The sequence below is a fragment of the Solea senegalensis genome, linkage group LG11 (assembly GCF_019176455.1).
Source record: "Solea senegalensis isolate Sse05_10M linkage group LG11, IFAPA_SoseM_1, whole genome shotgun sequence".
In the NCBI taxonomy this organism is placed as follows: Eukaryota; Metazoa; Chordata; class Actinopteri; order Pleuronectiformes; family Soleidae; genus Solea; species Solea senegalensis.
Genome location: NC_058031.1, coordinates 12,410,908 through 12,433,593, shown reverse-complemented (window position 1 = coordinate 12,433,593; position 22,686 = coordinate 12,410,908). Strand labels below are relative to the sequence as shown.

General features: G+C 42.8%; 2 protein-coding genes across 8 annotated transcripts in view; both read right to left on the bottom strand.

Annotated features, from left to right (window-relative positions):
- Positions 1 to 22,686, bottom strand: part of samd11 (sterile alpha motif domain containing 11) — a 1,171,052-nt gene that overhangs the window by 774,257 nt on the left and 374,109 nt on the right. The gene's annotated exons all lie outside the window — the stretch shown is intronic.
- arhgef25a (Rho guanine nucleotide exchange factor (GEF) 25a) overlaps positions 481 to 22,686 on the bottom strand; it is a 41,380-nt gene continuing 19,174 nt past the window's right edge. For 2 of the 4 annotated variants that reach the window (XM_044038057.1, XM_044038060.1), the window contains 15 exons: positions 14,787 to 15,094; positions 13,992 to 14,102; positions 10,666 to 10,790; positions 9,339 to 9,405; positions 8,859 to 8,962; positions 8,517 to 8,586; positions 6,601 to 6,690; positions 5,646 to 5,738; positions 5,157 to 5,207; positions 4,966 to 5,043; positions 4,652 to 4,843; positions 4,226 to 4,406; positions 3,707 to 3,936; positions 3,383 to 3,517; positions 481 to 2,448 (listed from right to left, as the gene is read on the bottom strand). In XM_044038057.1, coding sequence (XP_043893992.1) covers positions 2,323 to 2,448; positions 3,383 to 3,517; positions 3,707 to 3,936; positions 4,226 to 4,406; positions 4,652 to 4,843; positions 4,966 to 5,043; positions 5,157 to 5,207; positions 5,646 to 5,738; positions 6,601 to 6,690; positions 8,517 to 8,586; positions 8,859 to 8,962; positions 9,339 to 9,405; positions 10,666 to 10,790; positions 13,992 to 14,102; positions 14,787 to 15,094 — 1,961 coding nt within the window. In that variant the 3' untranslated portion in view covers positions 481 to 2,322. Of the gene's footprint in view, positions 2,449 to 3,382; positions 3,518 to 3,706; positions 3,937 to 4,225; positions 4,407 to 4,651; positions 4,844 to 4,965; positions 5,044 to 5,156; positions 5,208 to 5,645; positions 5,739 to 6,600; positions 6,691 to 8,516; positions 8,587 to 8,858; positions 8,963 to 9,338; positions 9,406 to 10,665; positions 10,791 to 13,991; positions 14,103 to 14,786; positions 15,095 to 21,905; positions 22,102 to 22,686 lie in introns of those variants that run through there. The other 2 variants (XM_044038059.1, XM_044038058.1) reach the window with 2 other exon arrangements.

The following is a 22,686-nucleotide window of genomic DNA, read 5'->3' as shown; positions in this document are numbered from 1 at the left end:
GGGACCCCTGTTGCTGAGACCCCCTCAGTGGTGACAGGAACTCCCTTTGATTTTGCACCCTTGTGAAAGTTAATACCCCATTCGGCCCCCCCTCCTTCCACAGACTCCATATATCACAGCCGTGTTACGATCGGCGCTGCTTTACTGCCCAGAATGGGGCTTTATTCTGAGGCCAGCCAACCAGATGTCTGCTCATCCAGGGGTTTCTTCTCTTTGTTTTTAATCCTGTTTGAACTTTCTCCAAGGGGGATGCCAAAGCAAGCAAAATACTTTGCCTTTGTCTTCATCAGAGGTCCCACAGTGGAGGCTGAGAACCTCTGCAGTCAAATAATACTCGAAATTTCACTATTAAAACAAGTAAAGGGGGGAAACTGTGACAAACTGAACGCATTGATGAAATCATTCCACAAGGTAGCTGAAGTTAAAGTCATACATCAGTCCAGTAAGGAGCGATCACGTAGAGCCGCACAAAGACTGCAATCAGCTTCAAAAAAAGACACTTTTTATTTGATATTATACGACAATTTCTACTCAGTCAAACACAACATTGACCAACCCTCCCTTGGTTTGTTTTTGTCTTCACTTAACTTTTGCTTGTCTGTAGTGGTATTCCTTTGTGTTACATGCAAAGCTGCCTGATCAGTAAATTCCCATTAGAACATATTTGTTCACATTAACTGATGCTACAGAGTGTGTGAGATGGTTTGCCTCACCATTCATTTTACACTGAGAAATAAATTGTTAGTTTTACGACATTACTAAGCGGCTCGGATGCTATCACTGAAATACGAGGCCTACTGATCTTTGGTGCAGCTGTATGATCCAACTAAACTGGAAGTGAAAGCCTGGTGGGGACCTCTGCTGGCCACAGAAAAGAACTGACCTGGTATTGACAAGGATATGCTCCTCTTGCTCCTCTTTTTGTCACTTGATCCTGACAATAGCACAGGCATCTGCACATGTGCTTTTTTTTTTTTTGCTATGTTTTGTATTTTGTGGCAAATGTGAACTAGAAAAGTTTAGCCGTGAGCTGTGTTTGTTTTTGGCACTGTTGTCTGTGGCTGAGGGTGCATGCAAGTTGATACGTCAGCATCATTCTGCTTATCCAGCAACACACTATCCTTCATTTCAACCAACATGAACGATCACATTTCTTGGCATACGTTAGTCATTCTTCACCTTACACGTGGACATACATGGAATACGCACAGTATTTAACCCATGAGAGCAACAGTTAACAGAGGTTATAGGAATCGGTGCACAGCCTTGACATGACAACAGTGGACAAATAAAACAATCAATATGAGTTCAATCAGATTTGTCCCCAAATCTACTCTGGCCTGGGAAGAAGCATCTAAGTAAAGTAGCGCTGTGTCAGTTCGTCAACATGGAGATGCTTCTTGACGCACTTTGGGTCAGCACAGCAATCCCTTTGAAGGCACCTCTCTCGGAGTAAGAAGTATTCTGAAGTGACGTCATACCCGCAGAGAACCTCCAGAGGGCTCCCTCGCGCCTTTTCCCTCCACATCAAAAGAGGCCAAGTCAAACAGCATAAGAGAGCAAAGGAGCTCTCAACAAGTTCCTTCACTTACAGGTGAAATTTGAGTGAGTAAATTCCTTGTAGCACTTTCACATGAAGTTTTCTATCTTTCCCATTCTTGTCAACATAAACAGCAAACTCAGTTGTCAGCAGGGGAATGACAAAGTGTAGGTATGTAGCTGTGCTTGTCCTCACACGGGGCACTGGGTGGAAAAAAATAAAAATAAAAATAATAATAATAATAATAATGGAGAGAATTTACCAGGGATTACAAGAAGAGCCACCAGCAACTTCTTGCACACTCTCGCGCACTCACTCACGCACACACATTCACACATCTTTGCGTCGACATACATTCAAGCACACGCAACTCCAGTGACCGCCCCAATGAGGAATGGATATCTCTTCATCAAGAAAATTCCCCCTGCCCTTTGAAAGAGAGATGGTCGTAAATATGCAAACTCTTCAAAAGGTAAAAAGCAGAAATTTTCATAACACTGTACGTCTACTGAGTGTTTTCATTCTGAGCCGAGTAACAACTCACTGGTTGCTATTTATGTACACTGAAGGTGGCCAAGGCTAAATACCTCCCTTAAAGTGGCTCAGGAGCAAAGCCGTTTTTAATAGATGCAGCTCATGATTCCTTCATATGATCCGTCAGGTTCCTTTGTCATAACCAGGTAAGGGACCAGCCTGGCATAAACCGACAGTAGACACGGTTTCTTGTCTACACAGCTGTAGCTTTAGCTGCTCCTGCCCCAGGAGACAGACTGTGTGAGAGTTCATAGGTCATCCTCAGCTAGCTGAGCCAGATTGCTGGGGCGTCGTCCAGCTGAGAGACCCGACAGCAGAACCTGGCTCCCAGCGTCAACAAGCGGACCTTGTCGGCAGGCCTCTCCTGCTCGCTGCTGAAAAGGAAGGAGTATCCGTTATACCACTATCAAGTATTTCCATAAAATGCTCTGCAATGAGACTGCAAATAATACAAACATTTAAAGCTTCAGTTTGTAACTTCTGTTTATATTGAAAAGTTACGCACTACAGCTTTAAAGGAGATAGTGGAAAAGGTAGTTGATCAGCAACATTTAGAGCCTAAAAAAATGAGTTGAATCTATTCAACCCAGCACAAGTATTAGAAACGATTATGAGCCTTTTGATAGGAATCTCTCTCGACTTCCTCATCCTGCTCCGTCTGCTTCCTGTTTGCTATGTACCAAGCCTTTCCAAACAGAGTAAACAGAGAAAGAGATGGAGAAGAACAACTACCGGTCTGTCATCACTGTCCCACTGAGGATAAAAGCTGAATGATGAGAGAGGGACACGTCGCTAATGGAGGAAAGCCGGAGTAAACAGAATGCACCTATTTTTGGATGACTGGACAAATGCAATGTGACTAAACACAGGCCTGAATTATTCAAGAAATGTATATTTCACATAAAACAGGATCTTGGATATTCCTTTTGTTTTATACAACAAAACTGTATTCCACTTCCCATCAGCAACACACAAAATATGATCAATTCTTTTTTCCTCCAGGAGGGGGAGAAGTGACTCTTCTTATGACTCAACAAACCCCCACACTCTATAAATATATGTGTGTGTCCGCATGAATTGTCAGGGTTAGCGCAAGTAATTAATCATTTCATTTAAATAAATGAGTGCATTAGAATTGCTGTAATATGTTTTACAGTGGCACATTACGTCCTCAGTGGTTTTCTTCCTGTGGCTTTGTTTGTTTATTGATCTCCTGTGAGACAAACCCGGAGAACCACGTTCAACAGCATTGTACTGTAACAGTGCGGCCCCTATACGGACAGCATCGGCTGCATGCATATACACTACCTGTGCAGTTTGTGTGCTGGGTGTGTACAGCCCATTTGACACAGCTTGACAGTTTGGCTGATCAGTGAAGCCCAGTTGGACATGCGACAGAGAAACAGTGTGGGAATCGGCGGGGCACGGCTGTACCACATTGGACTGCAGATGCAAACGAAAGGAAAGTCACACAACATTGCAGTGCATGCACACAAAATAATTATTATTACTTTTGTCGTGTCAGAGTGCCAGACTGTCTCTTGAACAGAAATGCTGTGTTTGAGTGGGACATAACTGCAGGACAGGGTCACTCTGTGCAGAGCAGAAAAAGAATTAGCTGGAGAAACCTACATCTCGCACTGAGTATATTTCATTGGGTCCTTGGCCCTGGCCGTGGCTGGGCAGGTAGAGGGCGGGCAAGGAGGTGTTGTGAGAGTGAAGCGACGGCAGCTTGTGGCGGTCAATAGAGGCAGAGGAGTGGGGCCGCAGGGCATTAGCAGCAGACAGAGGAGGCCTCATGCTGCGGCCAAGGCTATTAGACTTGCTCTCTCGCCGCTGGTACTCAATAGGTGACTGTAAGGCTGAAAGACATAGAGAACAGAGGTTTTTCCTAATGAGCTCCACAACGGATTCAGTGTTTTTACACAGCATTATGTAACAAGGAGTCACTCACACTACATATTAAATACTACATAAACACTGTTATACATTTGTTTCTGTCTTTCGGCTTCTCCCTCTCTCTCGCCACAGCAGATGATCTGCATTTGGCAGAGAGTTGTGCTCCGGATGCCTTTCCTGATGCAACCCTACCATTTTTCTCGGCTTGGGACCAACACAAGGGGTCAATTTAGACAATTAACCATGACTGACCATTGAGAAAGTTGCGCTGGCTTTCCAAGATCTGCACCACATCATTGACCCAGGCCCTGCAGATCTCAGGGGAGGACGCTAGCAGCTGGAAGCGCACCACGCTCCCATCAGGATTGCGTGACGTCAACACAAAGCGAGCGTCATCGCCGTCCACACTGGGCTCGACTCCTAGGCAGCTCACCTGTGAGGAATCCATCCCATAGAGTTTTTTGGAAAACACTTCACAAAACACATGCAAACCCCTATCACTTGTCTGCCTTGAGATTATATAAAAGGTTCTGATTTTGGCAAAACTATGCATGGTGTGAATCTGTTGTGTATATAATTTATAACGTGGGAATAATTTGTTTAATTTCTTCAGTATTTCATTTTTTTTTTTTTTAAATAATTCCCATGTGGCTGATCTGAGTTCACAGCCGGTCCCACCTTGACACTGTTTTTGAAGATGTATCCAGGGAGTGAGAAACCTTTCTTCCGGTCGATTGGCTCACTGAAGATGACCAGCTGCTCAAACAGGAAGACCCGTCTTTCCTTGGGCCGCGACAGGAAGCCACTGTCCTGCTCGGTAACAGTGAAGGTGTCTTGCTGGAGCAGTTTGCCCAGGGCTGTGATTTTTCCCTGATACCACAGAGATGATAAACATAACAAATAGAGGAAGCAGTTACAGCTCCGCTGGCTGAAGATTGACATCATAAATGTCTAGAAGACTTTACCGGATGGTGTAAAATCCCGAGACGTACCTCGAAGCCTTGTAGTCTGCCCACATTCATCATGTCATTGCAACGCTTTGGCACAAAGCACATCACCTCGACCGCTTTCTGTTTAAAAGTCAAAAATAAAATGTTAATAATACTAATAAAAGAGTGCCTTTTCACATAAAGATATATATATATATATCACTGTAAAACATAATATGCATCAGGACACCCACCTCCAGCTCCTCCGTGTCCATCCCAGCTTTGGTATAATACTTGAGGAAGTCCTGCTCAAATAAACACAGCATGGTCACCAGAGCATTCCAGATTTACTGCTCAAAGTAAGGTGAGAGACATCTGGAGGAGCATTTATGGGCGTTGAACCCACCTTTCATTTGAATGCCAAAGGGCAAAGTTTTATACCAGAGATGTCATTTTATGATCATCTTCAAAGACTCATTTAAATTGTATGACACAAATGGAGTCTCATGATGTACTTTGCCTCTATCCTCGCTGACTAGAACAAAGCCTGAGCAGACATCACAAACTGTGTGTAGTAGCAGTGTCTGCACGGAGGTGTGTATGTGCGATTGCGTGCATTCTCATGTGTTTACATGACTCGCGACTGGACCTGCTGGTCAGACAGCTGCTCAGTCAACACCAGTACGTGCATGTGCAATGGTGTTGGTGTGCGATCCACGGCACAGCAGTGTCCTGCTTTTCACCTTGAGCAGCAGCTGGTACTTCATGATCCTCTGGACTGGTTTGATTAGCAGATCATTGAGCTGCAGCCTGTGGCCCAGCTGCTGACGCAACTCCTGACAACGCAGACACACACAACAACACAACACCGATCAGCTTGACATCCTTGGCAATTATGAAACGATATATATCACAGGCATTATACTGCTCGATCGTTTATCCTGTGTTTGCAGTCAGCGAAAAGGAACCAATTACAATGTAAATAATAAATGGCAGCTGAAAAGACATCCATGTGGCCATGCCTAAGCATGTAGTATGGGAACATTTAGAAATTAAAGTTAACCGATGGCATATTAGTCATAGCACGGGTTCCCAAACGTTTTGACTACAGGGAGCAGTCATCATATTCCTGACTGACTAGTGGAGGGTAGGGTCCCTACTACAAATCTACTGTAGTATTAATGTTATGTTAAACAATTTCCTTCGGGATAATAAAAGTATTCTGATTCTGATTCATAGTAAAAGCACAATTCAACCTAAACTACTGTAAAAAAAATAAAATAATGGAGCCTTGTTTTAATTTGGTACTTTTAGGAGATAATAAATAAATAACATTTATTAAAAAAATTGTCAATTCAAAGGTGCCACATATAAAGATAAAATGTGTCTACGTTGAAAAAAATGATAATAATGTTCTATATTTTGTGGAGTAGTGTGCTTACTTTAGCCTAAACATTTCTGAGACGATATAAATGCATAGAAATCCGTTTTTTTTTCTCAAAGGAATTGACCATTTATTAGTTTAAAGCACAAATGTAGAGTATGAAAGTAAAACAAGATCCTAATCCACTATGTAATCAAACTAGCTCTTTTGTTATTGTTTTCATTGATTTGCATTTAAGTCAAGAAGCTTGACAACCTATATACTAAATGTAGATCACACTGTTTATTTGATCAAACAAATAAACAGATACTCACCTCAAAGTAAGTCTCAATGTACTCTGAGACGATGTGCTCCGACTTGGGCTTGTTCTGACAGTATACGACATACATGTGGAGACGCCTCTCCTGCGTTACAAGTCAAATAAACGCGTTGTTACAAAACCGTTCCCTCAAACATTCATTACAAATTAGCCGTGATGACTTCCGGATGCCTCACTGTGTGGCAAAAGCATCTTTGATTGCACTAAAAGTAAATAAACATGCCAGAGAACATGAGCAAAAAACAACAAGAATCAATGAGCAGTGTCTGCTTGTTGTTTGGGATGAGAGGTAGCAGAGCAATAATTATCTGAGGGGCCTTTGAAGCTGACTCTGTCTGGTTAGTGCCGACTCTTGTGTGACTAATTGATATGGGAGTGCAGATGTGACTCTCCTGCGCACAAGTTACACGTAGATGAGCAGCAGGTTATGTATAATTCACAGAGGTGACCCTCAGAGTAACCAGAGCCTTTTAGAGCCGGCTGATATAAGGCTGTACCTAGCAACGGGCTGCATGGCTCGGTAACCTAGAGACCAATGAGCTGCTCCACCTGAATGTAGACATCATGTAACACTGCAGACAAACGCTGCATGTGTACTGTGCATCTGTGCAGGAGTGCGGCTGTAAGTTTACACGTGTTCATATGCTGCATGTGCGTCGGTGAGAACACAACACAGAACGCAAACATGGGTGTCCATGAGTGTTGTTAAAAAGCTGATTTCTGCTTTTAATTTGGGCCGTGTTCCCACTCTGCTTGTCTTCACAGTGTGACACCATGTTTAGATTTAGTTACAGTGTCTTTATTTCCCCACAGGCCTTTTTTTGTTGTTGTTGATTATCCAGTGGGCTGAGTCTCATTGGATTGTTTAGAGTGAATATAGCAGAAGAAAGACACAGACATTTAACAAAGCCAAGTTGCTCAAATTACTCATCATGTCTTCCCAGTCTGCATGTGCCACCACTTAACCAATACGCATAAATCTATTTTTTCTGCCTGCACTCCCTCTTCAATGCAGCTAAGGCTCCTTTCAATTCTATAACAGTATAATTAATAGTGACTCTTTCTCGCATGCTTTACCCTCGAGCCAGGACATGAAGGAAGAAGAAGGTTGCTGTTCTGGGTGGGAAAAGTCTCCAAATCAAAGGATGTGAGAGCCGAGTTTGTTATTCCTAAAAGATGTTTTTTCCCCCCAATGTTTCCTGAGCAGCCCGGCCCAGACTGGAAATTGGCCACTGTGTCATTTGTGCGTTCATGTGTGTGTTTGCCATGTGAAACATATCAGTAACAGGGAAGTGGAAGGCGAGACGCGGGCAGTTGAGAGACGGAGAGGTGTATGGAATAGGATAAACAGGACCGCTCAAGGAAACAGACCAGACACTTCCACAATGTGTGTATCTGTGTGTGTGTGTACTTGTATTTGTTACTTCTTTTTGCACAGTCACATTGTGGAGCCTTGTGTGTGTGTGTGTGTGTGTGTGTGTTTGGACATCTTTGTGAGGACCGAAACACTCATAAATCATGGGATATTTATGATAATTATTTATTCATGGACTATTTTGTGAAAGTGAGGGCAATTAGGCTAGTCCTCGTCCAAGTACTTGTATGTATGTGTATCCTTTGTTAGGATCGAAAACATCTGAAATCGTATGATGCCAAAGACACTGTGGGAAAGTGAGGATATTTTGGGTAGTCCTCAAAACTTTTAAGTTCTTTCTTCAGAGTCAAGATATAGTTTTAAGGTAATTAGAAATGTCTTTATGTTAGGGTTAGGTTTTGTTGTTATGGTTTAGGTTAGGATAGGAGCCAAGGAAATGCATTAAGTCTATAAGTGTCCTCACTAAGATAGATATACACGAATGTGTGCCTGTGTGTATTCTCATTTGTGTGTGTGTGTACAGAAGTCATACTCACATGTTTAATGAAGAGCTGAGCCAGCCTCTCTGGCTCCATCAAACACTTCTCCAGCTCTCCCAGGAAGTAGCTGCAGAAAAAACAGACAAACACACAATCACACACACACACACACGCATACACACAGATATATACACACACATTTACAAGCGCAATGATCCCCAAAATGGAAGGTCAAATTTGTCTCCCGACCTATTGTTCCGTTGTCCTCCACTCTGTCACAAACACACAACTCTCCAAATAACTGCTTGTCTTTCAGTTTTAACACAGCAATCTAGCAAACACGCACTTTTTTTTCCCTCATGTGTACAAACAGTATATCTCCTTAAATCATATACTCACTCTTTATGCCAGTCGAATATTTGATGAATGTTCCCAAAAACAATCTTGTCTTTTCCCTTCATGTCCTCAGGTACACCTTTAGAGCTCATTGTGGACATGTAACCCTGCAAAAAGCAAAAGTATTGACGTCTGTTCACACCTATAAAAACCTATATGTATGTAGCTTGATTGTCATAACATACCACAGCAGTCACACATTTGCTATTATTGAGTCTATTTTAACTTTCAGATGGCAAGAATTCTTCTCTGAACTGAAATATCTCCAGCTACTCCAGGCCTCGTAACCTAATACTCAGCAAGCTAATAATTCACAGACTGGAAAAGGAGAGATGTAGGCAGAGCAAAGTGTGCAGGGAAGTGCAGACATTGTGATGATAAGGATTTAGAGTGCTCCCTCTGACAGACTGTCTCAGCGGCTGGATTCGTGCTTCTCTGTCGGTGTGGATTGTGTGTTCTTAGTCGTCAGACTGTGAGGTTTACCTCCACTATAAGCCCCAGATCTCCCACATAGTGCTTCTCCGTCTCAATAAGCTCCTTCAGCACATGCCTGTAAAGAATCAAACAAGAGGGAATTAGAGTTCGATAGATGTATGATACCAAAATATAGTTCACAAAATAAGGGCATGTAACACTTGCCAAACTGTATTTTCATATCATAAAAAGGGTGAATGTTCTGGTAGCAGATAGAGGGGGAAATACAGCCCCTGTTTAAGTGCATGCTTCCTGTCTTTCAGCATACAGCAGCGTGTCAAATTTGAGAGAGACTGCATTCATTCTTGACCTTCACCGTTAACCTCACTCCATATGTCACCCCATAGCACAGTTTGAAGCAGCAAAGAACTTTATTGAGATCCTGACTGGATAAAGTTTTTAGGCATATAAGGAAACTTTCTCCAACTGTGAACTCAAGCAGAGGAGAGGCCTATAGGGGAGTAGGTAGAGCATGAGGAAGATAACGTTGGCATGAGCATCCACAAGACCTAAGACAACCACTAACTTTAAATAAGGGCCATTTTACCCCGACTCCGAGGGAGACTAACAAGATGCTACAGTTTCCTACGTTCCATATGTGCTTTTGCTATAACAAAGTTTAGGTTAAACTATAGGGCACACGTCACTGACACACTTTGGATCGGAATACATTATATAAAAGACATTGTGCACTGACAAGCTGTTACAAAGGTCTGACTGCATCTCAACGTCTTCATCTGCAAATTGAGTTTACTCCTTTGCTATGGAAATGGCTCTCAGTTGTTTTTATGTCATCTGGAACTTCACTTGATGAAGACCATGAAACGGTGCTGTGAGGCCAAAAAAAAGTCTGTTTTATTCTATTTTAGAGAAGTACACAATTGAAATGTACAGAGCAAACATTCATCCAATAAATGAATGAATGAATGTTTGGTCAAACTGATATCTATATTTTTTTTTCTTTTTTTTTTCTCAGCAACTCTAATCGAGCCCACAATCTCAGAGCACTGTCTCTATTTTTCCTATAAGCAGTATGATAATATACTACTTAGCAGACTGGTAGTGGAAGTTGATTTTATGAGCATGTTATTATGTTAATGTTTATTTCAACTGTGACTAAACACAGCCTTGTAGTGCTGCTAATGCTGCTGCAGACTCTTAGTCTCTTTTGGACTCTATTATAAAACTAAGTGCTTCAATTTTCGCAGAATGCATGATAAAATCTTACAGATTATAATACATTATGTTGGGGTTTTTTTTCTCCATTATTTTCCTGAGAGCTTTGTTGCCATGAGCATTAACGTTTGAGATCCATTTGCATTGATAAAAGACATACATGCTTTTCTCCAAAGCATTTCTCCTCTCCTCCTCAGTGTCGGCCACAGCTGACCACTGGCTGCAGGTGTCATCCATCAACACGGAGGCGCTGTCATCTGGTAAAACACTGGTGGACTGAGTGTCCTGAGGAGGCAGAGACAGACAAACAAACAGTGTAAATGCTTATCAGAGGTCCAGTGCCAGTAATATGGCTCACACGTGAAATAAAGTACACAGGAGGGAGGTTTAAGTGCAAGAGAGGGATGGGAACGATGTGGGTTTCCAAGGTGACCAGGGACAGCAGAGAGAGAGAGACGAGGGGCAGAGATTGAATGATAAGAAGATCAGATTCAGATTGTCACTGTTAATGATGTGTGATGTGCACCTCGGCCACAGAGAGACGCAGAAAAACTGATTAAGAGATAAGGAAAATAGGAGATGACAAATAAAGCCTTGAAGGTTCTTGATGCTCTTCAAGGTTCACAGGGGAAGGAATACATTTGCAGCATGTCCATGATATGTATGATTTATGCGTGAATTCATAAATTACATTTTCTTGTTTTGCCAGCTGAGGCTTCAGAGCTGCACGTAGAGACATCACACATCACTTACAATAGCAGCATCTACGTCATCATTCCTAAGTCAGGTGTTGCCTTATTGGCTGCAAATAGAACGGCACGCAGGAAAGTTTGTCCTGATCCAATCGATGGTGTTCATGTGTGTTCTATACATAGCCTTCTCTTCTTGCCTTTTCCTGGAATTGATATCATTTCCTGTGGGGATCCTTGCACAAATATGGCCATTGTGCAAACCAAAACAAAGCCTACAAAGACTTGAGTCATCACTAACTCTATGGATACATGCTTCACATCTGCACACATGTTTATGTGACCTAGTTCTTTGTCACAATATGTACGCTCGTATGTTAAGATGGCCGATTTATGCTATTGTGTCTCCCTACATAGTGCTTACATCTATTTTCCGTCTTATTTTCTTGTCACTCTTGACTGTGTAAACGTATATGAGCCGCTGTCTGTCTTCACCTCAATCCCTGTGTCTCAATGTCCCAGTCGAGCAGAACCTCCCCACCTTAAACACATACACAAACCTGCTTACCCACCACAGACATTCACCTAATCCCCCAGACTACCCTGGCAGGCGGCTGCTGACCAGTGAAGAAATAAATAGATGGATGAGTGGATAAAGGCAAAAGAAAAGAAGGACTTTTCTCTGACCAGATTCCACTTGTTAGCCCGTCATTTCTCTGATGGCATCTACAAGTTGTGAACTTTGTCTCAAAGGAGTGACAGTGATTGTGCAGAGAGGAGACACTGTGTTGTAGGAAGAGACAGAGAGGCTCCACAGAGACCATCGCTCCCCCTGCCTGTCCTGCCCTGCGAGGACTGCTCCAGCCTGGCTGACAGGTCTCCCTGGCTGCTTAATCACCTCCAGATGTGCAGTGGCGAAGCCCACAGGAAAAATTTCTTCTTCCCTCTTCTCCCACTGTTAAATTGTTTTGGGGGTGTTTTACTCAGACGCTCACAAAATAGAAAAGACAACAGCTTTAAAAAAATTTATAAAAATATGAGCTTCAACTTTCAGGTGAAAGCAATTAATTTATGTCTTTATTTTAAAAATCTTTGCTGTTTGATACTGTGTCCAAGTCACCCAAGTGTGTTCATTTTATAATTTGCATCTATTAAAGTATTTTACATCCATTGTCTTTGCTTAATTGATCCTCTTCTTTAGTTATTAGTTATTAATAAATGTTAGGGTTTACAGTTTTTTACAGCTTCCCTTTTGACACAAGAGAATCCTGAATACTGGCGTATATCACAATAAAACTCCACTGACCATAACATTTAATCATAACCTACACTCCACTGTGGCTGGAAGAGAAAAGTTTGGAGAAAAGATGAAAGACAACAATATATATTACACCAGACATGATGTGGTTGATGAAAGTGGGAGAGAGAGAGAGAGAGAGACAAAAACTATGGCTTGGATATGACTGACCTACATAATTTAATCTCTCCACCTCTCTCCCTCTCCTCTGTTTACCTCTACCCCTCTCTCTCCCTCTGTCTCCCTCTCTGCCCTGCAGGAGATTGGCAGTAAAAACACAACAGCTCTGACCTCATCCATCCGTGATGTAATCAAATAATTCTTTTTGATGTGTTGTTGAGACTGAAATTAGAACTTGAGCAATGCGGTGTCGATTTACCCACTGCAGACGCTCAAAAATGCTCAGATGGCATTATCGTGTTATAACGGATGGACTCGGGCGTTGCTGATTCATAAAAGTACAGTTGCTCCAGAGAATCTCAGTCTCTACCGCGCTTTCACCTCACAGCTTCGAGGAACGGTCTGACATGAGGACATGAGACACTTCTTTGCCACGAGCGACAGGCTGCGAGGGTTTGATGGGAGAAATGAAAGCATGTGTGCGCGCACACACCGCATTGTTAGTCAGTTGATAGAAGTGCAGTCATCTGTCATTGTCTCTGCCGTTTCATGCTATTTCCCATTTATCTCCAGGTATGTCCTTTTCTAACATGTATAATACGAGTCATACATCACACAGGTCGCTGTCAGACTCTACCCTCCGGGTGTCTGATGTATTGATCTTCTGAGAGACCTTTTCTGGCATAAACACTGACCGTGTCAGGAGTCAGTAGTCCTCCTGAGGACCAAAACCGGGTCCTAATGGGGCAGAACTTCATTTCTAAATCATGCATAGGGCTTAAATCAATTTGATTGTGGTTAAGTTAAGGGTTAGGAATTAACTGGTTACGGTTGAGGTAAGGGATAATGCTTTGTTTGTAGGTTGTCAAAGTTAATTGAAATCAATGCCCTGTACTAAGATTAGTAGCTGCACAAACCTGTGTCTGTGTGTGTGTGTGACAAGATGTACAAGTTTATTTATGTGCATACCACATGCCTTGTAGTGGGTTTGTGGATGTGTGGTAACAGACAGCAGCGCTTGTGTGTGCATTACTGAGCTTGTTTTGTTTGATAGTTGAACTGTCGGCGGGGAGTGGGGGAGTCATTTCCAGATCTGAGTGGGGGACCATGGAGACAAATAAAACTGATGTCATTATCCTGCCACACTGGGTCTTTACTGAGAGTATAAATGCTATTTCTCTCAGAGAGTGTCAACAGTAAACTGGTGGTCTTTGAATCTCATCATAGCCCAATTTGATTCACAAAAACAGCAGCACACACGACTATGGCGGCCATATATTTTGGCTTCCTATCACAACCTGTGATTAGGCTATTTAAGAAAAATAAAATAATTTAAAAAAAAAACAACTACTAGTTTTACATTGTATCATGCAGACCCACCTGGGTGTTTGGCAATGATGTACAGCCAATAAGTGAGTCAGTTATGTAGCTCGGGGACTGTAGTGTAGCTGGTGACAGGTCCTCAGGGCTTGCCAGGCCATCTTTCCACTCCTGCAACACACACACACACACACACACAATCAGAATAAAGTCAGAATAAACAAATGTCAACATGATGCAAAATATCTGTAGTGAACTCTGCCCAAGAGCAAAAGAGAGTTACAGAAGATGGGTCCCTACAGGCTGAGCCAGCAACGCTGTTATTTCATGTCATTTACAACTTTCATTATGTATTTTGGGACACATGGTGTTGCAATGACTAGCGTTTGGATCCCAGTTCAATTGAGGGTCTTTCTGTGTGGAGTTTGCATGTTCTCCCTGTGTGTGTGTGTGTGTGTGGGTGGGTGTTTTCTCCAGGGCCTGCGGTTTCCTCCCACAGACTAAAAACATGGAAAAGGTTTAATTGGACACGTGTGAGACTGAATGGTTTTCGTCCGTGTATATGTTGGCCCTCTAATGGACTGGAGACCTGTCCAGTGTGTACCCTGTCTTGCAGTGGGGAGCTGGACTCTCATTTGGAGGAGAAAGCAGTAGAAAATGGACGGATGATATTTTTCCTGATGCACAGTTCTCTGAGGATCAGCTCTACATCAAACTTGATTCTCTGTCGATATTCTAAAACTACTGCACGTGTAACCGAGCCACACTCGGGATGTTGGCTTTGGTTTGCAGTTGTATTAGATGAAAGCTTTCATGTGACCTCATCCTTGTAATATTAACGTTTTTACTCCTCACCAGTTCTCTGTGGGTGACAGGCAGGATGGTGAGAGTCTCATCTGTCTTTGGAGGGGTGCCCAGATCCTGGCTGTGGCTGTGGGATGGAAAAGATGGAGATTTTCCTTCAAGTTTGCGGACCTGACGCTCTCCTTTGGCAGTGGCGCCAGCACTGAGTTTGCGGACAGGATTTGTGAGCCATTTCTTCAGGGTGCTCACAGAGCGTCTGGAGCCCGGGGAGCTGGGCACCGAGCTGCCTGATGCCTGTGGAGGCAGGGATGCCACAGACGTGGAAATGCTGCCCTCACTGCCTGCTGCCGAGTACGAGTCTGGAGGAGAGGAAAAGGGGATTCAGTCAGGAACACTCTCATAATTAAACCATTTATTGCAACAAATAAGTTAGACTTGGTGCTGATGACTCATTTCTTTAGAAACTTCCTCAACTGGCCAAGCAGCATGCTCAGCCAAACAGGGAGTGCAATGCATGAAACCCCCCCTGTACAAGAGCCAGCCTAAGTAAGATGTTGAATAACATTGTATATGTACATACCGACTACAGTGTCCTGCATGAACTAACGTATAAAGCTGTTGTTTTTTTATTTGTAAAATTAGGGCTGGCCGATATGGACAAAAAAACTTATGTATCATAGTAAACTATATAAAAGTATTGCCCAGACCTATGACGAGGCGATAAAGGATTCTAGATCCAAGGGCAGAGTACACAATCAATAAATCTACTGACAAAAACAACACTGCCAAAAAGAGAATTGAGGAAATTGTTTTAAAGGGAATATGCAGTCACGTCAGTGTTGGTGAGTGAGAGGTGATGGAGGACTGAAGGTAGGAGACATGTCAACACACCAGGAGAGAAGAAGTAAACAGAGAAATCAAAACAAAGTGTAGATGTATAAATAGCCTTCCTCTTCAAACACAGCTGTGCAGTCGCTCCACTATAAAAGACACACTGTTCTGTTTATGTCAAGCTCACCGTCTTTCCTTCTCTCTTTTTTTTTTTTTTGAGCTGTGCATCACATCACATGACCAGTGCACACGCTGATGTAAGGCAGACAGCTGAGGTCAGGACTGAACTAGTTGCAGATTGGCTGCTGCTGCTGCTGCAAAGTGATGTCAGGAGGATATGAGAAGTGAGCTAAGGGGGTTCTGGGACCGGACATCCACTTTAATCCTGTGTAGAAGGGAAGGCCCGTGCTTCTAATTGTTTATTTTTTCTGTCTTGTCTTCCATTCCTATCCTGCCTACCGCCCTTCCTCGGTTCTCAGACAGGCCTCCCTCTGAGCTGATGAGTTTCTTGAGTGTTTTATCTGTTGTGTGCAAATGCAGGTCAATCATGCCTCCCCTCCATCTTCATGCCCTAGACCCGACCTCTGACCCATGATCACCAACCTCCAACAGATGGGAAAACACTCTTCTGCTAAGACAGAACTTGGGTATTATTATTATTATTGAAACAGTATCTATATGTCGCAGCAATGGAAAATTGATTTAACCACCTTACAATTTGGGGAAAATAAACTTTCCAAAAAGCTTTTATGAAGTCTGAGAATTTCCCTGACTTCATTTAAGAGTTTCTTATATGAGGAACACAGGAGGATCTTATCACAGTGCGGCTCAGACTGACACAGCACGGCCCTGTTTGTTTAGTTTTTTTCAGCGTCCGAACTTCAAAGACAAAGTCTGAATACATTCAGATAAGTTCAAAGCTCAGCTTTTCAACATGTTATTAATTCACAGGAGTTGAAAGATGGCTCGTGTTTTTTTATGTTTGTTTTTTTTTGTTTTTTTTTTAAAAAAAGGCTTGTGAAACCTTTGCACACAGATGTGGAAAAGGCAAATCTTTTGTGGATTGTAACAACTAACAAATACCCTACAGATTGCCTGTTCATTTCCACCACAAGACAGTCTCATCACACATTTTACAGGCATGTTTAATCCCAGGGTGGCCAATTTCCCCATCCTCGTCTCCACCGCCGCCCACCCCCCACCCACCGTCCACATGAAAGCCTGGAGAGTGTAAGGAGATCTGGTAAAATGGGGTGGGTTGAAGGGAGAGGGGTACAAAGAAGGGAGACGGCTAAACCCTGCAGGGAATAGACTAAAATTTAAACAAACACTGGTCGGTTCCATAGACTATGAGATGATAAAGAAACAGAAGTTACAGTTCAACAGTTCTTTGCTCTTTTGAAAACTGAAAAACGAGTGCAGTAAAAATCTTGAGGCAAAGCATGCAACATCTCTGAGGGGTCGACAGCGGGGAAGGCAAAGGATGTAAAGAAAAATGATTGTGAGCATATGTGATACATGCCCTGTCCTCAGATTCTCTGACCTCTAACGAGGTCCAGGCCCAGGGGTTTGTGTTTCCTGGTTGTTCCCTGCACACATTCAGTCAGGTCAGGGTTTAGGGGGGGTCACAGTGCAGCGACTCAGGCAGCAACAACGTTTCTAACTATCTCCAGACATCAGCCGAGGTGGCTTATCAAAAAAGAAGAAGGGAGGCTGACACCCTCTCTGAGCCTAGAGGCAATTAAAAGTGAGTGGCGACACCAGTGCAACTGTGTGATGTGAGGCTGCGTGTCACGATGACACAGTGGCTCTGTCAAATGTACAGATTTACAACAGAGTGCAGGGTGTACATAATTTACGGGTTTTATAACGAGGGTCGTTGCGTCAGCATCTGTCACCATGGCAACACTGCAGTTCTCTTTCCGATCAGTGCATATATAGGTTGGCTTCCCTGTTGACCCCGAGAAGTTGAATCTCTGCTGTACACACACACACTCCTTACTCACACAGATGATACAGTTTTATAGGGTTGCAGGTAACTTGTAAAGATGAATCGCGACGTAGTTTGGTCCATACATTGTTGGGAAATGTTGATCAGTGTTTCCCAAAATCAGGAAGACAGCGTCTTGTCCATCAGTGCCCCAATGCTTTGGAATGAGGAAATGAGGCTGTCTGAATAATAATAGTTTATTTAAATATTTATTTGTGTGTCTCGTTGACTGTTGTTCTTTACATGGGATTTTAATCTGTTTTGTTTTTTTGTTTTAGCACTATCTGTGCATTGTTCTGACATTATATTATTATTATTTTTCTTATTAGTATTAATAAGAAAAGATTAACATGGATAAGTTTTCAATACAGAAAGCCTTTTGTGTATGACACCACACACCAAGTGATCCACCATCTTTAGCCTTCTTGCATTTGTAATAATCAGCTACTTTAAATGATGGTTCTGGAATTACAATCTCCTAGACCCAAGTAAAGCAATCTAATGTTTCATTTTAATTAGATTTAATAACATCATTTAACACATGAAAAAGCAGAAGATGATACAATTGTGGTTTAAAATAGTTCATCAACTAGTGGCAGAGTTCTTTTTCTATCTATTTCAGACAGGGGGATTATTATGAAGCATGGAGGTCTGCAAACCGAAGTTTTAAATGTAATTATGTGAGACACCGTTTGTCATGAGGAGATGGAAGTCATCTGATCTCATTTCCTCATTCAGGTCACAGTTTGGTTCAGATTTGACTGAATCAGAGGTAAAAAAATGTGAAGAGTTTGAGCAGATGGTGCGTGAATCGCACAGGTGATGCAGCAGCCTCCAGTCAGATGAGATGATATATAGATGGATGTGTTGTTCCCCTACAAGAAGTTTGGTCCAACTTCCTTTTATTGATCAGTTGATAAGTGAGTGCTGCTGAGCTGACAGATCAGGCTGAAAGCGTCAGCTGTAATGGAGCAAATTTGTTCGAAGCGGCTCCACTCTGAAGCTCTCTGTCAATCCTGTGGCCTCTTGAGACACACACACAAACTAGGGCTAAGCAATAATTTAATATCAACATATATCACAGTATAATTTTCCTTCAGTACCAATGTTTTTGTACTTTGCAAACACACTTTGAGAACATGTCATTTCTTAGATGTTTTGCCTCAGATGTGCTAAATGTGTGCTGTTTTCTGTCCATGAAGGACTTTGACTCAGGAGCATGACTCATTTTTTAATTATCTGGCATTTATTAATCGATAACAACTGATTTGACAATATTTTATTGTGTCACTGTGCATGTTTTTGCCGCATGCACAGTTTATTCAGGTTTAGTGTCCAGATGGATTCCTACAGACTTTTCACTTGTGGTCCAAGTCTCCAGTCTCATCCACCTGACAGAGCATCAGCACACAAACCGCTGGTCAACACGGTACCAAACGTGTCAAATATCCAGCTGAGTCTAAGAGATTAATTGAGCTGTCCATCAATGCCAGGCACCTGCCAGAGATAGCAAACCTTTGGCTCTGAGAGTGTGGTAGGTAAGTCTGCCCGCATCACCACTAACAACTCTCCTGTTCTTGATTCTCTGTCTCATGCATTGCCCTCTCAACTCTGAAGCCCGGGCGCTACTTGTATATTATATTTCACCCTCTCAGAGGAAATGGACACTCTTCCCATCAACTAGCAGGGACCTGTGCTGCACTCAGGCACTCAAATGTGCAGACTGAAAGACCTGGGAGATAATGAGGCACTTAGTACCTGAAACATATGACCGGAAACCCTCCGACTGTCCTCTGATGAACTTTCACAGAAATATATTGTAAGTATTTTATTATTTTTTGGACCTTTTTACTCTTCTGGACCTATGTTCCCTCTTCACCTGCTTCTTGGTCATGACTCTCCCTCTTTTATTGTGCCGCCCTGCTCTGCATCGCTCTACTCTGTTTTGTTTGTGACACTTGCATCCTTTCTCTCCCTTCTCACCCCCGATGAGGTTGCATCACCTGCAACGATCTTTAGCAGCTGAACCCACAAGCATGAAATGATCGAGCAGACGCGTCTTTCCAGTGAACACGAGTGTGCGAAAGAGCGGTGAAACTAAAAGTTGGGCTGATGGACCCCGAGAGCAGGGATTATTCATGATAATAATCAGTTAATAAGTGTGTTGTTGTAGATATTTTTACAGCGGCATCAAGCTTTAATAGAGGGAACAAAAATACAACTGAGGGGGCTAAGCCCTGTTAACCCCCTCGTGCATATGTCACATACTGTATGAGTGCGTTTGTGCTCAGTAACTCTGAGAGTGACACATTGCCGTCACAGAGATTTCCTGTCATCCTACTGACCTGAACAAACATGAACTCACAGTTACGTGTCCGGAAGCATTGAAGGAAATACATAGGAGACAATCGTGTGATACAAAAACAAGTCATTGGCTTCTGTTTCTCAACCGGCAGCCAGACCTTGTGTCTGTGCATTTTCCATCACAGTAAAGCATCACAGCAATGCTCGTGTCACGGAGGAGCAGCCTGAATAGGTGACGCTTTTGTCCGTGCGACAATGTGAAAGAGTGATTCAGACGCTTTTTCTTGATGAGGGCTTATGAAACAGCCCTAAGTGATCACCGAGCCTGACTCAACTCCACTGACTGTCAGATATGACACATTACAACACAGGTTCTGTTTCCTGTTGATATGATATTCACACCATTTAAAGCACAGATGTGCACAGATAGACCCCCAGTGGTGGTCAAGCATCTTCCTCTGCAAGACAGCAGAACTTAAAATGCCTGTCAAACGTTTGCATCTGCATGAGTGTATGGTTATTCAAATAAATAATTAAGTATGTTAGTACAACATCTACCACTCTGAACCTCTAACTAAAGGGTGCCCTTTTGTCCACTTGAGCCACTGCCCAATGAAATGTGCACACCAATGATTCACAATGACTTTCCATTCATTGTTGTACAATAGTCAAAATTGGTCCATCCTTATAAGTAGTCAGTGGCAACCGCAGACACTGGTTTCTCGTAAGATGCTGCTGCAGGCTCTTACTGTGAGACTCAAACCATGTATGTGGTTGTGGGCCTGAAAAATGCAGACATTCCTCCAGAATCATTCATAGAGATACAAGCCAAGTTCCATTCGCCTTAACGTAATCTCCAGGGAACAAAATGCGCACACACGCACACGCGCACACACACATACAAACATGCGGTATACACAAAGTCATGGACACCAGGGTATTTATTGGTGGTGTGGTTTATTGGTGTCCCTGAGGGTTGTTCTAGTCTGCTGGGAAGAGACTGACCAGTGACAATCTAACGAGCCAAAATGAGAGGATGGACTACACGCATTAATGCACCAGACTCCACTCTCACCCTCAGAAAGGCATAATCACACCTCTGGAGGATGCACAGAGCAACCCCATAGCTGCCAGAAAAATAGTGCACACAGCAAAAATGGCCATGTCTGCAACACAGTGGTCTGGTGGTTTGTGTGAATTTAGTGGACTGGAATGGAGTCAAATTCAAAGCATAATTTATTGTTTCAGTCTGCTCCTGCACACATGAGACCCGAGTCAAAGTCGGGGGATTAAGGTCCCAGTGTGCACCATTACACTCACACTGCAATTCTCACAACAGTGCCACGGGATCAACAGGAGAGTGTGGAGATGGAAAGTTCCATAGTCACGATCATTTGCTTCATTACAGCACCGATGCAGCAGTTTTGCTTGATTCATTTATCAGCATTCTGTTAAATTCCAAGCCAACTTAACACTTAATATAATATAAATATTTATAAAGTTGCTCCATACTTAAGGAAATGAAGGCAATGACAATGACAGGCAACGATAACCAAGCTCGGCAATTTGATCAGCATAGAATAAGCTGGAATAAAAAAGAAACTACTGCTTTCTTTAGAATACTGTGTGAGCTGGAAAAACAAGAAAAAACAAAATGGCACAACTTAAAAGAGAAAGACAAAATAATAATTCAGACCACATACATAGTTTGCCACAGATAAAGAAAACCATTGCCAAAGACGACTTTGGTTATCAGGACATGGAAACAAGTAAGTAATAGAACTATTGAGTCTTCCCCAAACAGTTTAGATCTTACAGAGGAACAAAGTTAAGAAGACAGACATCCTGTGAATTAGCCTGCACAATAGACACAGATCAACGTCACTTGATGGCAAGAAGTCCTGCCATCAAGATGTTATGTTGTCAAAGTAAACGAAAATATTTTCCATTCTCTCCATTGTTTTGATAATCACAAACTTATGTACACGTCATGCACCGAGGACCAGCACTGGACATAAAACGTGTGGCAGCCGCCGAGCACTTGCCTGACAGTGATGAAAAGTGCGGTGCGCTGCCTGCTGCTGAAAGAGTGGTGTTGATCGTCACTATAATTATTGGCACACACACACAGACTTCTGTTGAGAGGTAAACAAGGCTGCCATGTTGCCAGAGGTGCACGAGAACACAAATTAAAAGCGATTGTGATTCCATATGGCAGCTGTGGCAGTGCCAGTCAGGAGGCGTGTGAGTGTGGAGAGGTGGAGACTGCGCTGTGGTGCCTGCTGGGCCGTGGGGACACGGAGCCTCTGCTCAGGTCTGCCTGACAACTCTGGTACTTTCAGCTCTGGGCCCTGCAGGGATCATGCTGTTTTTCACACTGGCTGTGTACAAGGTCACTTCTCTGAACTGCACGTGGCCCGGACTACTGTATGTACAAAAACAACTCGGATGTGGAGTGCAGGTAAGGTTTGCTTGAAGCCTCTGTTATACAAATTCCTCAACCATAGCATCCCTACACATGATACACAAGCTTTCACTACATCTCGATATATTGCGTATTTGGACATTTAAAAGCATCTGTCATTCTGGCAAACCTGCGGACGTAAAGACGTGTTAGTACTGTGATTCTCAGTAACACTTGATGGACTTTCCAGACACATATTCTCGTTCCTTTCCATGGCTCTCCACTTCTCCCCACTTCCATCGCCATAGCAACTAAACCCAGAGGAAGAGCGAGTGTGAGGGACAGCTATACAAAAGATTAGCTATATCAGTATGAAATAAAATATCTGCCACACACAAACAAGAATACACACATGCACACCT